Consider the following 18,429-nt stretch of genomic DNA (forward strand, 5'->3'; position numbering starts at 1 on the left):
TTGGTATATTCCAGAACACAATACACGTAATACATGTGTTTATATAATTCACGTGACTTATATTACAATACACGTGAATTTTATGATACCTATTACAACCACGTTAAATATATAAACACGTGAATTCAGTGTTTACAAAACAATATACAACAATAATTCAGTGTTTACAAAACATGTTACAACAATAATTCAGTGTTTACAAAACAATATACAACAATAATTCAGTGTTTACAACTTCATGGCTCTAAAATCTGGTGGTACAACCTGACTGCCCACTTTTCTCTATATACTTGCATATTCTTTGATATGCAATTTTCTAGACCAAGTTTAGCAGTCAGGTACTCTAAATACATTAATACAAAAACGCCACAGTCCCCACTCCATTCTGCTTTTGGTACTTCAGGGTGTGGGATTCTATGAAATCTAAAAGTTTCATTTATCATGTTAGGATACCTGGCCATTTCAACTTCAGACATTGCTTTATGAAGGAAGGGCGGCAACATCTCACAAATGGCTTTCAAGTATTTTCCTAATTCTTCATCATTGAAAATTGTCTGATCGCAATCATAAACATCAATTCTCCATTCTTGCAATCGAATAACACACAGTACCCAGTGTAGGTTGTTGAGGTTGAGGGGGAAGTAAATAACATCAACACTGCTCCAACCGGGCATATGTTTATCTTCTCTACCCCAGTGGTAGTGGTAAAAGACGTCAGAGAAAGTATGGCCTTCTGGTTTTTCTGGATCAACCGAGTCAGCAACAAATTCGTCATAGTATGAAGTAACCAAAGGGCCAAACTGGCAATCTAAGATGGTGAAATCCTTCGGGTACGACTTAGGGTAGGCGACTGCTCTTGCTCTTAGCAGACAAATTGCTGCATTCATCTCCACATCAGTTAGCCACTTATTTAACCTCAGAATTGTAGTGAAGAACTTAAGGTCTCCAGCACCATCAGGGAGTTGAACGTCTTTAAATGTAGCCCCTTTCGCAAATTCTTTCCTGAACTCTTTCCTCAGTTGCTCATTACAAGTCGACATAGGATCCACAACAATCGTCTTCTTTCTTGGCCGAGGGACGACATAGGGACTAAGTACAGCTTTCGACGCCGTCCTCTTTCTCTTAAATAGGATGTGGGATGCATCTTCCAGTACCACCACATCGTCATCTATCCGCTTGTCCTCCTTCTTCTCTACCTTCTTCTGCACAACGAAATGATCGTCCACCTTCTTCTGCACCACCCTCTTACCCCTCTGCACCCCCTTCCTACCCCTCTGCACCCCCTTCCTACCCCTCTGCACCCCCTTCCTACCCCTCTTCACAACGAAATCATCGTCCACCTACAAAGAAATCATTGAATTAGGCAACAAAAGTCTTCAATTAGTCCAAATGCAAGAATTGCATACCTCATCTTCATTATCCTCCACCCTCTGCACCACCCTCCTACCCCTCTGCGCCCCCTTCCTACCCCTCTTCACAACGAAATCCTCTTCCACCTCCTCTTCCACCTTCTCTTCAACCTTCTCTTCAACATCATCTTCATTGTCTTCCACCTGCTTCTCCACCTGCTTCTCCACCTGCTCCTCCACCTGCTCCTCCACCTTCTCCTCCAAATTCCCAACATTCTCCATTTCCTACAAAAACCAGAAAAGCCCTTCAATTAGTCCAAAGGCAAGAAATAGGCAAAGTGCGCGAATTGCACCAAATGCATGAAATGCATACCTCAGTATTGTGTTCCCCATCTTCAACTGTCTTCTCCATTTCCAACAAAAGCCCATCCTACAAAAACCAGAAAAGCCCTTCAATTAGTCCAAAGGCAAGAAATAGGCAAAGTGCGCGAATTGCACCAAATGCATGAAATGCATACCTCAGTATTGTGTTCCCCATCTTCAACTGTCTTCTCCATTTCCAACAAAAGCCCATCCTACAAAAACCAGAAAAGCCATTCAATTAGTCCAAAGGCAAGAAATAGGTAAAGTGCGCGAATTGCACCAAATGCATGAAATGCATACCTCAGTATTGTGTTCCCCATCTTCAACTGTCTTCTCCATTTCCAACAAAAGCCCATCCTACAAAAACCAGAAAAGCCATTCAATTAGTCCAAAGGCAAGAAATAGGTAAAGTGCGCGAATTGCACCAAATGCATGAAATGCATACCTCGAAATTTTTTTGCCCATCTTCAACTGTCTTCTCCTCCAAATTCCCAACATTCTCCATCTCCAACAACGGCCCATCCTACAAAAACATGAAAAACGCTTCAATTAGTCCAAATGCAAGAAATATGAAAAGTACGCGAATTGCACCAAATGGAAGAAATGCATACCTCGAAATTTTCTTCCACATCTTCAACTGTCTGCTCTTCATTTTCATTGTCCTCCCCCTCCCCAACAGTGTTCTTCTCCAAGAGACCAACAATGTCTTTTTCCTGTCCATCCTACAATAAACAGAAAAGCCCTTCAATTAGTCCAAATGAAAGAAATATGAAAAGTGCGCGAATTGCACCAAATGGAAGAAATGCATACCTCGAAATTTTCTTCCACATCTTCAACTGTCTGCTCTTCATTTTCATTGTCCTCCCCCTCCCCAACAGTGGTTTTCTCCAAGAGACCAACAATGTCTTTTTCCTGTCCATCCTACAATAAACAGAAAAGCCCTTCAATTAGTCCAAATGCAAGAATTAGGAAAAGTGCGCGAATTGCACCAAATGCAAGAAATGCATACCTCAGTATTTTTAACACCATCTTCAACTGTCTTCTCTTCATTTTCATTGTCCTCCTCAACAATTTTTTTCTCCACAAGCCCAACATTGTCTTCCTCTTGTCCATCCTACAATAAACAGAAAAGCCTTCAATAAGTCGAAATGCAAGAAATGCACCAATTATACAAATGCAAGGAAATGCAAGAAATACATACCTCAACTTCATTATCCTCCACAAGCCCAACATTGTCTTTCTCCAAAATCAGCACATCATTGTCTTCCTCTTGTCCATCCTACAATAAACAGAAAAGCCTGTGCAATTAGTCGAAATGCAAGAAATGCACCAATTATCCAAATTCAAGGAAATACAAGAAATACATACCTCAACTTCATTCTCCTCCACAAGCACAGCATTGTCTTTCTCCAAAATCACCACATCATTGTCCTCAGTGTTCACCACATCATTCTCCCCTTGCTGTAGTTGCTTTAACATCCGTTTAATGAGAATTATGTCATCTCTCATTTCGGTTTTGATGAGCCTTATTTCATTTCTCATTTCAGTTTTGAAGAGAGTCAGTTCCTTTCTCATTACAGTTTTGAATTCATTTAGCTCCTTCGAAAGTTGATCCAATCTACATCTATCGTGGGGAGTTGTTGCTGTTGGAGTTGGGGGAGAGGATTCTTCGTCTTCGTCTTTTTCTTCTTCTTCGTCTTTTCTACTCGTGGCGCTCTCGACTGAATAAGAGCTGCTGGTGCTGGTGCTGGGGGTAGGGTTGCGGGTTCTTCTTCTTGGGGAAGGTTTGGCTTTGGCTGGAGTAATTTGTCTTTTCTTCCTCATGACAGTTTTTTTATGAGGAACTCCATCGTCAATATCTCCAAATTTCCTCTTTCTGCAGTCAAGATCAAAAAGGACATCATAAACATTACCTCCCATATCTTCAAAGTCATCCCCAGCATATAAGATCTTCTCTTCTTCAGACAATTCCATTTGCTTAACAATCGTGCCTTGCAGGGCAGTTTGAAGATCAGAGGCAGTGCTCTTCCTCTTTGATTTGTACTGTATTATTCTTGGGCAGACAGGCTCTTCAGTTTGAAGCGTCGTTTTAATTGCAAGATTGGGGACAAAAGTTTGGATCACCTCATAAGTCCACACTTGTAAGGCTAGTGCGAACCCATATACGGTATAAGAAACATCGACATCTTTTTCTTTGTCTTTGTTCTTCTTCCCCGAGGCGGCATCCTTCTTCTGCAGATACAGCTGCCTGTAGCGATCAAGGTCTCTGCTCAAACCCTTCATGGTTGCTCTAAAGGCCACCTTTCCCCATGGAAAATTGAGGAAGGTGTCGATGTCATCGACCATGCTGAAGAGTTTCATATTTATTATCCTCCTCGGGTCAAGGGCAAAGAGATAATGGGAAACAAGGTATACCAGCCCCAATTTCCATGCATCTTCCCTATCAGAGCAGGACAGGAATTTTGAATGAAGGTCTGCTATTCTAATAAGTGGAATACGTTTAAAATATTTAAGAACCAAAGTTGGAGATTCTTCAACCTGGTTGAAAATTGTTTGCTCAGTAGGGAATCTCCCAAAATTGAGACCTGTAACCAATGCAAACTCCCTCATCCCGAAGCACAGCTCTTCTCCATTCACAAGGAACTTCATCTCCATAGAATTTGAGCTTGACTTCCTGAGGAGCATGTGGTGTATAATCATTCCTGAGAAACGCAGTAACGGGTGCCCTTTAAATAAGAATCTGAATTGGGTTTGCTCTACCCTTTCAGTTAGATTCATCTTGGCAAACTTGGCAGCAATATTTCCCATATTGGTTTTCCAGGATACCCTCCCAGCAAACTCGGGTATTGTAGTGGACTCCATCTACAAAACAAGGAAGAAGATGGGATCACCATGATAATTAGCAAAACAAAATAAGTATTTAATTAAATAGTAAGACCAACAACAAAAATTGAACAGAATAAATCATGACAGAAAATAGTTTGGTCCAGTTCAATCATAGCATCTAGTGTATAGATGCACATATATATTCCCGAGTCATCCACTCATCAAAAAGGATTTTACAATCAATGTATTCAATATAAGAACACTCATCTAGATGCAGCCTCCAATTAAACATATTAACACTTGATCAACTTTTAGAAATGCATTCAATCAAGGTAAAAGTGAAAGATATATTTGCTTCCTATAGCAAGTGCAATATGGTCCAAGAAAGTGAACATACAGTGTGGATCATTTATGGCTTTTGATTCAGCACGGCAAATTAGGAGCACGTGTTGACTAAATTTCTTAATATAACATCGAAACCTGTCTCATTGGCATTCTAATAAGGTGCAGTAAAGCAGCAAAAGTTAAACCCTAACCCTAAATACCATTTCTTCACAAGCACATAACAAACACGAAACCTGTCTCATTGGCATTCTATTAAGGTGCAGTAAAGCAGCAAAAGTTAAACCCTAACCCTAAATACCATTTCTTCACAAGCACATAACAAAAACGGAAATGTCATTTCTTAAACGAGAAATGAATGAATAAGCGTGAAATGCATGCATGCAGAATAAGAACACTGATACAATACTCGTCATATACCCTAAAAGCATTTACACACATAAACGAAACCAGAACCAAACCCTAAACCCTAAATACATCAATATAAATCAATATAAACGGAATAATACACATCAACACCTAACCCTAACTATTAAGCCCTAAACTCACCGGAATATGTCAAAAAGACGGTGGAAAGACGATGATGTCGAATAGACGGTGGAAAGTCGAAGATGTTGGACGAGGAACGATGTTGAGGAACGATGATCTTGATCGATGTTGAAGGAAGTCGGCAGTTGAGAAGACGTGGTTTTGGAAGTCGGAGTGGGAGGGAGAATCGGGGTGGTTTTGTTTTAAATTAGGGCCGAAATATTATATACGACTAAAGACGCGATTTACCATGGACGCGATTTAATCTGAATCGCGTGAGTTCATCACCGCGATTTAGATTAAATCGCGTGCATGGTAAATCGCGTACATTTAAAAACGTGAATTACCAATCACGCGTTTCATCTAAATCGCGGTGATGAACTCACGCGATTTAGATGAATCGCGTGATTGGTAATTCGCGTCTTTGAGCGTAAGAAATGGCGCCGGAGGGGTATTTCCGACATTTCGCGGGGCAAAAGGGCCCTTTTTGCCAACTTTAGTAGGCGGGGGCCCTTTTTGGAATTTCCCCTGTTATGGGGGCCATTTCATCAAATTTCCCCTCAAAATCACTTTCAGTAGAAGATTATTTAAATGAATAAATATTTATTTAAATATCCTAAATTCGAACCACTCTAGAAAGTGCTAATGAATTAGGACAATAATTTAATATTACTGCTTTATACCCACGCCTAACTAAAGTAAGGGTCACGTACTCACATCATTTAATTCCATAACTTATATAAAACATAAGAATTTTAAAACTAAATATAACGAGTAGATATGGTTATTAGTAATAGTAAATGATTTTGAAGATGGAGCCCTGGAGCAAGCTGTTCGGAATTGGTGATGCTCGTGACTGGAGCCTCGTCGGGCCTCGCTAGAGAATTTTGTATCAACTTGGTTAAGACGGGTTGTCTCGTTATTGCAGCAGCAGCTCGTGGAGTACTGAAAATATAATTGTCGAGGAGGCAGTGCAAAAGACTTAGAATGCATTTGGACGTATTGATGATTTAATCAATAATGAATAATTTTTAATTTTCTTTGTTTTTTAAATTAATTTTTTTTAACTAAACTAATAATTTATAAATATGAACATATAGGAAGCGTTAGTTCCAATGTAAATATTAGTTATAAATAGGAATAAGACAAACTTAGAGCCGGAAGCATCATCAAAATCTCTTTTAAGGCTGGCCTCAACCGTATCATTGTACCCGGTGTTGTTTCTTATGTTAACCGTATCATTAATTGTACCCGGTGTTCTTTCTTATGAGTTAACTCTAAATCAGCCTTCACACTTTAACTAAGGTCACTATCTTGATGTTGAATCTCAATCTCTTTTATATTTTATGTCACACTTTAACTAAGGTCACTATCTTGATGTTGAATCTCAATCTCTTTTATATTTTATGTCATTTTTGTTTTTCAATCGAAGATAATTGAAGACTTAAAAAAATGGTTGACGAAAAAGAAAAAGAAAAGCGCAACACCACAAGGGACGTTTGGAGAGACTACGAATCTAGGGTTGACTTCGCTCATTAAATATCTAATCTATATATATATATATATATATATATATTATATATATTATATATATATTATATATATATATATATATATAATGATGCTTAATTTTTAAAGGGTCGGATTGCCGGGTCGGGTCGAGAGCTGTGATTAATTTGGATATTTGTGTGAGAGTAAATGGATACTTGGGTCGGATTGTGGGTTGACCTGTCCAAAACTTAAAATGGTTAAAAATAAAATTAAAAATGTTATTTGTATGTTTCGAACTTGTAACCTAACAAAACAAGTACAACCCTTTAACCAACTAAGCTAACAACACTTTATATTTAAGATTCAACACCAAATTTGATAAACGCGAGACTTTTTAGATGCTTAATTTTTAAAGTGTTCGGATTACCGGGTCGAGAGCTGTGGTTAATTTGAATATTTATGTAAGAGTAAATGGATACTTGGGTCGGATTGTGGGTTGACCCGCCCATAAACTTAAAACGATTAAAAATAAAATTAAAAATATTATTTTTATATTTTAATCTTACAACCTAACAAAACAAGTACAACCTTTAACCAAGTGTGATTGAGATGTATTTTATCGAGGGATAATAGACCGGTATCATTTGAAAGTGGTTAAACAAATATGAATCAAATATTTGATTGACCAAAGTGTGAGGTCACGATGCTAATTATTAAAAAATATGAATCAAATATTTGATTAACAAAGTAAAAGTGTAAAGTCACGAGATAAGAGATTCATTCGGAAAAAATATGTGATGAAACATATGAGAAAATAAGTTGTTTATCGAAGTGAATAAAATGTAGAATGAGAGCGTTATATTTTTTATTTTAATATATTATTTGTGATTTATTAAGAATTTTAAACATTGAATATATATTATTATATTTTTTAATTTATTTTGTTTTTATTATTATTCGTGTGTATCGCACGAAAATTTTCCTAGTTTATTTAATTCTCTTATTATGTATCTGAAAATGAATTCATTGTGAATTTTCTTAGTTTTTTTTTTTTTTCTTCTCTTTGATTTTCTTCTTTTGTTCAATATTTAAAAAGTATATATATTATTTTTAATATATATATATATATATATTAAAATAAATATGTTTTATTAATTTTTAATTAAATTATTTATCTTCATAACTATCTTCTTTGTTTTTTCGTATATTCCCATCAAACTATGTTGAAATCAAATAAACTTTTATAATTTCTTTATTTATATAATTAAATTTTACTTATTTAAAACTCAATTAATTTAATTTTTCATGTTTTCTTAATTTAATTTCTCTTCAACTAACCTCTAACTCTCTCTTGAACTTCTCAGTTAGCTTTCACTTAATTTCTTTACCTTCAGGCTTTTAGTTAATATTCTTTATAGTATAAGATTGTATATATTCATTTTCATTCCGATTCTATATTTTTGTTATTGGATTACAATAGAAAATGATTGAAGTAAAAAATGAAAAACATTATTGTCATTTTTCAAACAAACATAAAGGAAGTTCATCTTTATCCACGATTAATAAGATAAATTTTCAGTCTAATATTAATTAGTATGGAGGAAAGTACTTAAGAAGAACAATTTGTTTTAAAAATTTTAAGAGTTGAAATTGATCTTAATACTCTTGAACGAGGTCACGCAATTTGGATCATATATAACATCTTGTTAATTAATAACAAGATTAAAATAGGCGAAATTATATTAAAATAAGTCTGTATCAACCTAAGTTTGAGTTTTCAAGAATTAAATATGGATCACAAACTCAGTATGGTAAATTTCCGTACTCGTAATTTAAAAAGTCTCTAATTAGAGTACTCTTTTGCAAAAGATTCAATATTTTGTTTTCATTGTATTCTTGTTCAAAAGAAATCACCTCTTAATCCTACATTCACTATTGATAGATTTAATAATTGAAAAAGGGGTTAAAACAATGAAGTTATATGTCCACTTTTATTGCATGTGAGAGGTTCTACTTCATCAAATAGTAATTAGGGGAGAGAAAAATTACTGATATTATATGTATATCGAAAATACCATACCGCAATATATCGAAAATATCAATTTTTAAGATATACAGAAAAAATGTAATGTTTGATACCGATACCAAAATTATTTTTACGGTAAGAGTATGAGATTTTCAAAATATTGGTATATCGAGATATACCAAAATACTGAAATGGTATTTATAAATTAATATATATATATATATAATACTTATAAGAAAATAAATAAATTTAATATTAATTTAATTATAGAAACGTATTTTTTTAAAATCAAATCAAATTATAATTATATTGTAATATTATTCAATATATATCATCTGTAAACGATACGATTTAAAAAAGATCCAATCAAACTTTTAATCTCTTGGAGCGGTAAAATGAGTAAAATTAATTACTCAATCTTTTCAATTATTGTTAAGGATAGTTTTGCAATGTCATCCTCAACGGTTGCTAGTGAATCTATTTTTTGCTTGGGTAAAAGGATAATTGTTCTTTTTAGGAGCAAATTGAGTCTTAAAATGGTGGAGGTATTGATGTGCACAAATAATTGACTAAAAGGAGATGAATTCAATTTAAGAAAAAATCTTACATGTGATGAACTTGAATTGTTCAATGAAAATGAACAAATTAAAAAGAGCAAGATATTTTTATTATGTAAGTTTAAATTAACTAATATTTGTTATTATTATTATCTAACACGAATTGTATTATCAATTTATATAAAAATTGCAGATATAAATGGTATTGAAAATCGTTTTGAATCTCTCTCGTAATCTTTAGTTTAACTTAAAGACTATACTTATGTTTATTCTTGATAATTTTAATTTTTGTAACCAAATTTAATTTTTAATATTTGTAGTTTTAAAAAATATTGGATTTTAAAAAGAATATTTTATTTTGTGATAAATATCTATAATTTTGTGTAATGTTTATATAGTAACTATATTATATTAGTTTTATTTTTTTAAATTATTATGTTTTTTAGGTATGAAATGTATAATATCGATACAAACCAAAATTAAGGTATACCGAACTCAAGAGATACCAAAATTAAGGTAAGGTAAATATATGAATTTTCTATACTAAACTTTCAATAAAGTATACGGTATCGATAAAAATATTAAGGTATACCATACCGACCCATGACCCATCCCTAATAGTAATGCAATGAAATGAATGTATTGAAGATTTGATGAAAGTAAGTGAACATATTGACAAAATGTTGAATTCTCACCATTTAGAAAAAGTTCAGAAGAATCGACTGCAACTTAAAACGACAATTGAGAGTATTCGATGACTTAGTTTACAAATTTGAATATTTAGAGGTCATGATGATCTCCATCTTCTAAAACTTGGGATAATTTTATAGAAATGATAAAGCTTGTGAGTCGATTGAATGTTAATAATATTGGTGATATAGTGTTAGAAAAAAACTCCAAAAAATGCAACATATACTTCACCTACTGTTCAAATTTTTTTTTTGCACTTTTTAGATCTCGTATATTTATTTTATTTTAATAAGAATTGATTCGATTAATATGCTAGTTACCCGTAATAGTGTAATATCTATAACCTTTATAGTTCAAAGAAAAAAAAAACCACCCTTCACATTATTGATCACTTCGTGTGAAAATACTTAACTCCTTGTTCAGATCAATTAGATGAATGCATCAAACCAATTATCTTGAAAGTAGTTTGGAAAACTGTATCATTAAGGACTTTGGGAGAAATTAACCCCAAGTGACTTTTCTAATCAAATATCTCGTTCATGACTTTTGGTATTACGTTCGGGGAGTGTGTTTACTATGGAACTATATTAATTTTGGTTTCCCTTTCTTTTCTTTTATCTTCTTTTCTCTTTCGATACATATTATCTTTGTATTAATTGTAATAATTAGTCTAAGTAAGTAATATTGTAAGATATATGTTGTTCATATTTCTCTTTAATATTGAAATTTCATGATCGAATCATAATATAAAATTGTTTTAAAATATTTAACAAATCAAATATTATTTAATTTATTAATTAAAATATTTGATAATTTTGCAAAATACCGGTTATATATTAATATTTGAAAGTTTTTTATCAACAAAATCTACTTATTCAAAATCACATCCAATCAAGCTAAAATGGTACCAGCTAATGCTCTTGAAATAGTTATGATACAAAGGACAGGACAATAATTTAATCATTACAACTGTATAGTCACGCTCATAATTAAAATAAGGGTCACACTCACCCATATAATTCAAAAACATATATCTCTCGCCTTCTTTGTTGATTTATCTAATAGTTTTCACTTTCTAACTCTAGTTGTTTATTATTTTTTTTTTTTTTTTTTTTTTTTTTTAAGTATATGAACTGTGTTTAATTTTATAAGTGTATATGATTGTGTTTGATTATATAAAAAAGTGTATATGTATGTTTGTTTGTTTTTGATGATAATTAGTATGTGGGTAAAGTTTGATTATAAGAATGTGTAAGGTTTGTTAGAATTTTTAAGGTCACTAGTATAATAAATAATTGTGCAAATATATTTAATAATATAAACCAAATTAAATAATGTGATCTAATGTGAAATTAAATTAATGGTTTATGAGTGTATTTGTCATTAATATAAAGTGAGGATACCTAAGTGACATTTCTAATTTTATGAAGGGGCTAAATTAGAAGTGACCTAACTATAATAACTAACTTAATGTTGGTTATATATAACGGTAATAGTCCTCATTCGACGGTCAATTCTCCTTTGCGTCCCCATCAACAGAGAGAGAAAAAACTATTGACGTACTCATCAAATGGAAGAACCAATCCAATAAAGAAAGTCTAAAGAAATAGAGGATTAAAATACTTTTTCTATTATAAGGAAAGAGAAGATTTAGAACAATAATTAAGGTATGCACATTTCAGATTTTAATTTCTCACACATTAAATTAGAATCTAATTAGGATAATTCTAACCATTGGTATATGTATATTGGTATATATTGGTATATATATATATATAAATATATATATATATATATATATTGATTTGTGATAATTTCAAATGATGTTTTCGGATTATATATATATTGGTTTTGATAATTTCAAACCATAATATTAGAAATATATATTGATTTTGATAATGATGAAGAATAATATATCTTAGATTATGAAAATTTTAATCGGAAGATATATCTTTTATTAAGATTCATATATTTTGAATTTAGATTAAATTTTATGATGTTTGATAATCAATTGGATGAAGATATATTATATATATATTAGATTTGAAAATTTTAATGAAAGACATATCTTTATTCATATATTTGAATTTAGATTAAATGTTATGATGTTATATAATTACCATAGATTAAGAATATAAGATCTCTAAATTTATGAATATTTGAATTTTCTCTTCCTGCATATATAATGATGAATTTAGATAATTGTAAATGCATGCTTTTTCTAGATATATAGATATATTGATTTTTGATAATATCAAAGTAAGTAATATAAAGATTTATAATATTATAGATTTATGGATATTTCTTTTGATTTTGGGGAGTGGATATGATATCTCATTGAATAATATGAAATTTCACAAAACCGAATTGATTATAATATCTTTTTAAATTGAGGAAATTGAAGATAGAATTAATTACCGGTATTAGTTTATACTAAGGAAATGGAGATCTTTTTTCCGTAATATATTTTGAAGATAATTAATTATTCTCTTTAAGTGTAGTTAAATAAAGGAGGATTTTGTTTGAGGATTTTGTCGTTAAGAGATTATATAATATATATTATAAATTTAAAGAGATAATTAAGTAATAATTTATGGTTAGTTATATATAAATCAATAATAATAAAAAAATTAATTATACCTTCTACTTTAGGATTAAAAGATTAAGGTAAATGATTATTAATAAATTAATTAATAATTGGATTTAGGCATAAGAATATTAGAAATTTAGTCAAATAAATCTTTAAGATTTATTATTTAATTTAATTAATATGAGGTAGTAAAAATTTCAAATTCAAGAAATAAGATTTGGCATACGGTATTATTTTATTTTTTTATAATAAAATAAATTACATGTTTCATTGGAAAAATATATATTATTAATTTGGGTTATACAATAATATAACATTTAAATTCAAATTAATAATATTATTGTTCATTATTTGAATTGTATTGATTGATACAAATAATCACCCAAGTGACAATATTTGTTGAAATTAATTTAAGAAAATTTTGAATGGTAGCATTGTGTATTTCATGTGATTATATTTTTTGACCAAAGGCTGAAATTAATTGACAAAATTGCATTAAAGTTTATGATGATAAACATGTAATAATTATAAAGTTTTATTCATGTGAATAATTAATTCATCCAAAGATAGATTGATTATTTGATATGTCTTATTATTAATGTTTAATCATTACACCAAACTACTATTAGTAATTAATATTACTGTTCAAAAACTTGATATTAATGTTGCATTAAATATTTTGAGATGGGATAAATCATTATTTGAATTTAGTTGTTACTTATGTTTATAAATGTGAGCAACTAATTTATTGAATATCCTAATAATTAAGGGCTATAATGTTATGATGTCAAGTTAAAGTAGTTTTTTTTTTCCTCGTTCGTTAGGCGAGTCTGTAATCTTTTTATTTTTGAGGATATTTGTGTTTAAGGAGGAGAACTGATTTTGGTCTTTGAAACGAGTTAGATCAAGAAGTTTCTATTGAGGAAGATTTGATTTATATCTCAAATGATTTTTTGACATTGATAATGATTTTATTGATTTTATGATAATGTTCAAAAAATCAAGGGGGTTACAAGACAATATGATCAAAGTCATTAAGGACAACTCAACAACCTCAAAATTAAGGTGTCTTTATAACAATCCGTTTAACTGAATTACTCTTTAAGGATAATTTATGGTATTCGTTGCATATTTTGATATTAAGCTTCACCATATATAGATGTTAGGGGGTTTTTCAATAGAGACATTGAAAAAACAATTTGGTGCAATGAGAAAACTTTGTGTCGAGAGACCAAATTAATATGATTGATATGATCGGTGTAATCAATAGAGACGGGAAGTCTAATTATTGATGACAACTTCTAGAAAACGGTTTGATAGAAATCCTATTAGGTATTAAACCACTTTCTATTCTTCACAAACCCTTGCAAACTCTTGGAGCGATTCAAGTGCGGAACTGTTTTGCTCAGGTTTGAAGCTATGAACCAATGAGAGAAGGAAAAACATAATGTAAATAACACAACAAGTTGTTTATGATAAAGTTCAAAAATTCAAGAGTAACAATAAAGTATTGATCAAATTCATTAAGTATAAACTCAACAACTTCAAAATCCAAGTGTCTTTGCGACAATCTAGTTTAATCATGAATTACACTTTATGGACAATTTTATGACACTCGTTGCATATTTTGATAGGGAGCTTCACCCAACATAGATGTTAAGGAGTTTCTCAATGGAGACATTAAAAACAATTTTGGTGGCAACGAAAAAATTTGTGTCGAGAAACCAAATTAATAGGGTTTGCAAATTAAAAAATTCATCTATGGACTTAAAGAAGTGTCTCGTTAGTGGTATCATAAATTTCACAAAATAATTATCTCTTATGATTTTGATGTAAATTTAATCAATGATTTGTGTATCACATGTTCAGTGAGAGTAAACACGTATTTATGGTTTTATATGTGGGCGACATTTTGCTTGACATTAAGTAGCCAAATAGTTATAAAATATTTAAAAAACTAAGAATTAAATGCTCACATATAGGAAGTGGGATAGTCTTGAGATTATTGAGTATTCTGACTCCGATCTTACGGGATGCCAAAACAGTATGAAAATCTACTTTGAGTTATATTTTCGCTAGCTAATTTTGTCGTTTCTTGAAGAAGTGTCAAATAAATACTTAAGGCATCATCCACTATTGTAGCGGAATTTGTGACATGTTACTAGGCATCAAATTATGTGATATAGACATCAAGTTTCTTTTTGTGAAAGAAATGATACAAAGTTGATAGATTTCTATAAAATATTTATGTACAAACTCTGTGGTTATGAACTCCTTGACAATGAGTTTATCGCCTAATGTCTTTCATGAGAATATGCTCGTATGAATATCATAGAGATCGACGATCTCTAACATCAATGGGAGTTTGTAATTTGGTTGTCTTTCAGTTTAGTTATTTTATAGATATTTATGAAGTTTCTTATATGATCAGAAATTAAGTATTATTTAGGAATACCGAGAGATTATTCCATATCTCTTAGTAATCGTTCAAAACCAAGAGATTTGTGTATATCCCTCGGTAACAATTAAGGTCGACCTTGGGAGAATTTGACCCCGGTTTGACTTTGCTAATCAAATATTTGATTCACGACATCCCGTGTTACATTTCGGGGAATGTTTCGTCGTGGACTTGGGCTATATAATTCCTGGTTTCCTCTTTTTTATAGAGTTTATGTTGAATAAAATAATGTTAATGTTTTGAATATTTTCATTTTTTTTTCTTTTTAACGAGAAAAAGGTTTATCCAATATAAAAAAATATATAATAAAAACACAAAAAAAATATGAGATATAACAGTAAACAAATTTTGAAAAAAATTGTTACATGTATATAAAAGATAAATTTGAAAAGTTATTAATAATGATTGAAGTAGGTTTTTGGCTTCACATTAGATTTGGATGTTATGCCAGAAAAAAAAATCAATTAAGTTGAATAAATTGCAGATAATTTTGAAATAGTTAAGATTAGTTTTTTTAGGAAAAAAGCTCAGTTAGACGTATGTACTTGTACAACTAGCTCATTTAAACGTATGTACTAATAAAAGGTCATTTAAACGTACGTACTATCAAAAATTGGCTCATTTAGCCTCTTCTAGTAACCATAGTTAACTTTTATTTTTAAATTTATATATTTATTAATTAAATATTAATATATTTTCTCTCTTCTCTTTTCATTTATTATTTCATTTATTACTAATAAATAAACCCTCTATTTTCTTTTATAGTTTTTTATTATTTATATATGAGTATTTATGATTGATTATTTTAATTTTATTTTATATATACGAGCATTCATCGTTAATTATTTTAACTCTATATTCTTTTTATTTTTTATATATTTTTATATTCACGTTAATTATTTTAAAATTGTTTAATCCCAATAATTGAATATAACAATGAAAATTTTTTCAACAATAAAAATCCTACAACACAAAAATAAATTAATTAAAAATTAAGAATTGGATAATAATAAAAACCGCATTCATCAAACACCAAAAGAGTAATAATCAAATATTAGATAAAACAATTCATTTACTACTAATATAAATCGTGAATAAAAATTAAATAAAAAAATTATTAATTTCATTTTTATTATACTAAACTAAATAAGAAAAAACTTTTTTCATTTTTATTATAAATTAAACAAGAAAAAACCTTTCAAAAAATTATTACAGTAAAACATAAAATTCATAAATAAAGTTGTTAAATTTTTTTTAAAAAATGAGAATTTAAAAAATATAAAAAATAAAAACTAATAAAAAAATGAAATAAAAGAGAAATAAATATTAAAATAATAAAACATTTAAGAATAAAATAAATTACCTAGTTTAATTAATGAAAAGAAGGAAAGAGAAAATATATTAATATTTAATTAATAAATATATAAATTACAAATAAAAGTTAACCATGGTTATTAAAAGAGGCTAAATGAGCCAATTTTTGATAGTACATATGTTTAAATGACATTTTATTAGTATATACGTCTAAGTGAGCTAGTTGTACAAGTACATACGTCTAAGTGAGCTTTTTCCTTTTTTTTAAATATCTAATCATAATTGAATATTATTTAATTTATTCTCAATAATAATATTACTTAATTTATTAATCATAATATTAAAATATTTTGATTTACTCTTCAAATTATTTTATCATAACATTAAAATATTTTGATTTATTCTTAAAATTATTTTACCATTAAATATTAATATTTGTAAATTAATTTTCTTATAATAAATAATAATAATAATAAAATATTTATTTAAATATCCTAAATTCGACTAGTCTCTAGAAAGTGCTATTGAATTAGAAGAACAATAATTTAATATTACAGCTCTATAACCACGCCTAGCTAAAGTAAGGGTCACACTCACAACATATAATTCCAAAACTTATACCAAACACAAGCTTTTTAAAACTATATATATATATATAATGAGTAGATATGGTCATTGGTAATAGTAAATGATTTTGAAGATGGAGCCCTGGAGCAAGCTGCCCGGAAAGGTGGTGCTCGTGACTGGAGCCTCGTCGGGACTCGGTAGAGAATTCTGTCTCGACTTGGCTAAGGCAGGTTGTCTCATCATTGCAGCAGCTCGTAGAGTGGATAGACTTAACTCCTTGTGCGACCAAATTAATGAGACAAATCAATTTTCCTCTACTATAAAAGCTGTATTTGTCGAGCTCGATGTCACTTCTAAAGAAAACATAATTGTCGAGGCAGTTCAAAAGGCTTGGGATGCATTTGGACGCATTGATGTTCTAATCAACAATGCCGGTGTTAGAGGTAGTTAAATATGAATCATTTCTAGATTAAAGTTTGTAACTAAACTAATCATTTATAAATATGAAAATATAGGGAGCACTAGTTCTGTTATAGATATTAGCCAAGATGATTGGGACCAAACAATGAAGATAAACCTAGATGGTCCATGGTTGGTTGCGAAAAATGTGATGGCTCATATGATAAAGGCAAGGATAGCCGGAAGCAATCAATATCTCCTCTATCGCTGGCCTCAACCGTTTTGTTATACCCGGTGCTGTTCAATACATCAACTCTAAGGGAGCACTTCACACTTTAACCAAGGTCCTCTTTATGTTTTATGTCATTTTGTGATCTTTAAACTAAAGAAATTACATTTGTGTGATTAGATTATGTCTTTAGAGATGGGGAAATATCGAATAAGAGTAAACGCAATAGCGCCAGGACTTTTTCTATCAGAGATAACTGAAGAACTTTTCAAAAAAGAATGGTTGATGAAAATAAAAATTAAAGCTGTACCACTGAAGAAGTTTGGAAAAACGGATCCTGAGTTATCTTCGCTCATCAGATATCTAATTCACGATTCCTCCTATTACATATCGGGAAATGTATTCATCGTGGACTCAGGCTACTCCCTTTTAGGCTCTTCTCTTTTGTCTTCTCTTTGAATATCTTCCTTCACATGTATTAATTTAGTTGTTCAGTTTTTGTAAGTGACTAATTGTAAGACGAGTGTTATTCATTTTTTATTATTAAAAAGTTTGTGATCACTATTTAACAATGATATTGTATAGTATATGAAGTGATCATTTTGCACTTAAATTGAAGAGGTGATTTTTAAATTTATGGAGAAACAAATAAGAGTAACTTTTTAAATCAATTGCAAAATTTTGGATCTAGGAAGACTTA

General features: G+C 30.4%; 1 protein-coding gene across 1 annotated transcript; it reads left to right on the top strand.

The window, feature by feature from the left end:
- The first annotated feature begins 13,360 nt into the window (after positions 1-13,360).
- Positions 13,361-18,188, top strand: LOC124917433 (3-oxoacyl-[acyl-carrier-protein] reductase FabG-like). Its single transcript, XM_047457877.1, is given in 5 exon segments — positions 13,361-13,390; positions 17,235-17,544; positions 17,617-17,746; positions 17,748-17,844; positions 17,910-18,188. Coding segments are annotated over 5 exon segments (846 nt in total).
- The last annotated feature ends 241 nt before the right edge of the window (positions 18,189-18,429 follow it).

This window comes from Impatiens glandulifera, unplaced genomic scaffold, assembly GCF_907164915.1.
Source record: "Impatiens glandulifera unplaced genomic scaffold, dImpGla2.1, whole genome shotgun sequence".
Taxonomy (NCBI): Eukaryota; Viridiplantae; Streptophyta; class Magnoliopsida; order Ericales; family Balsaminaceae; genus Impatiens; species Impatiens glandulifera.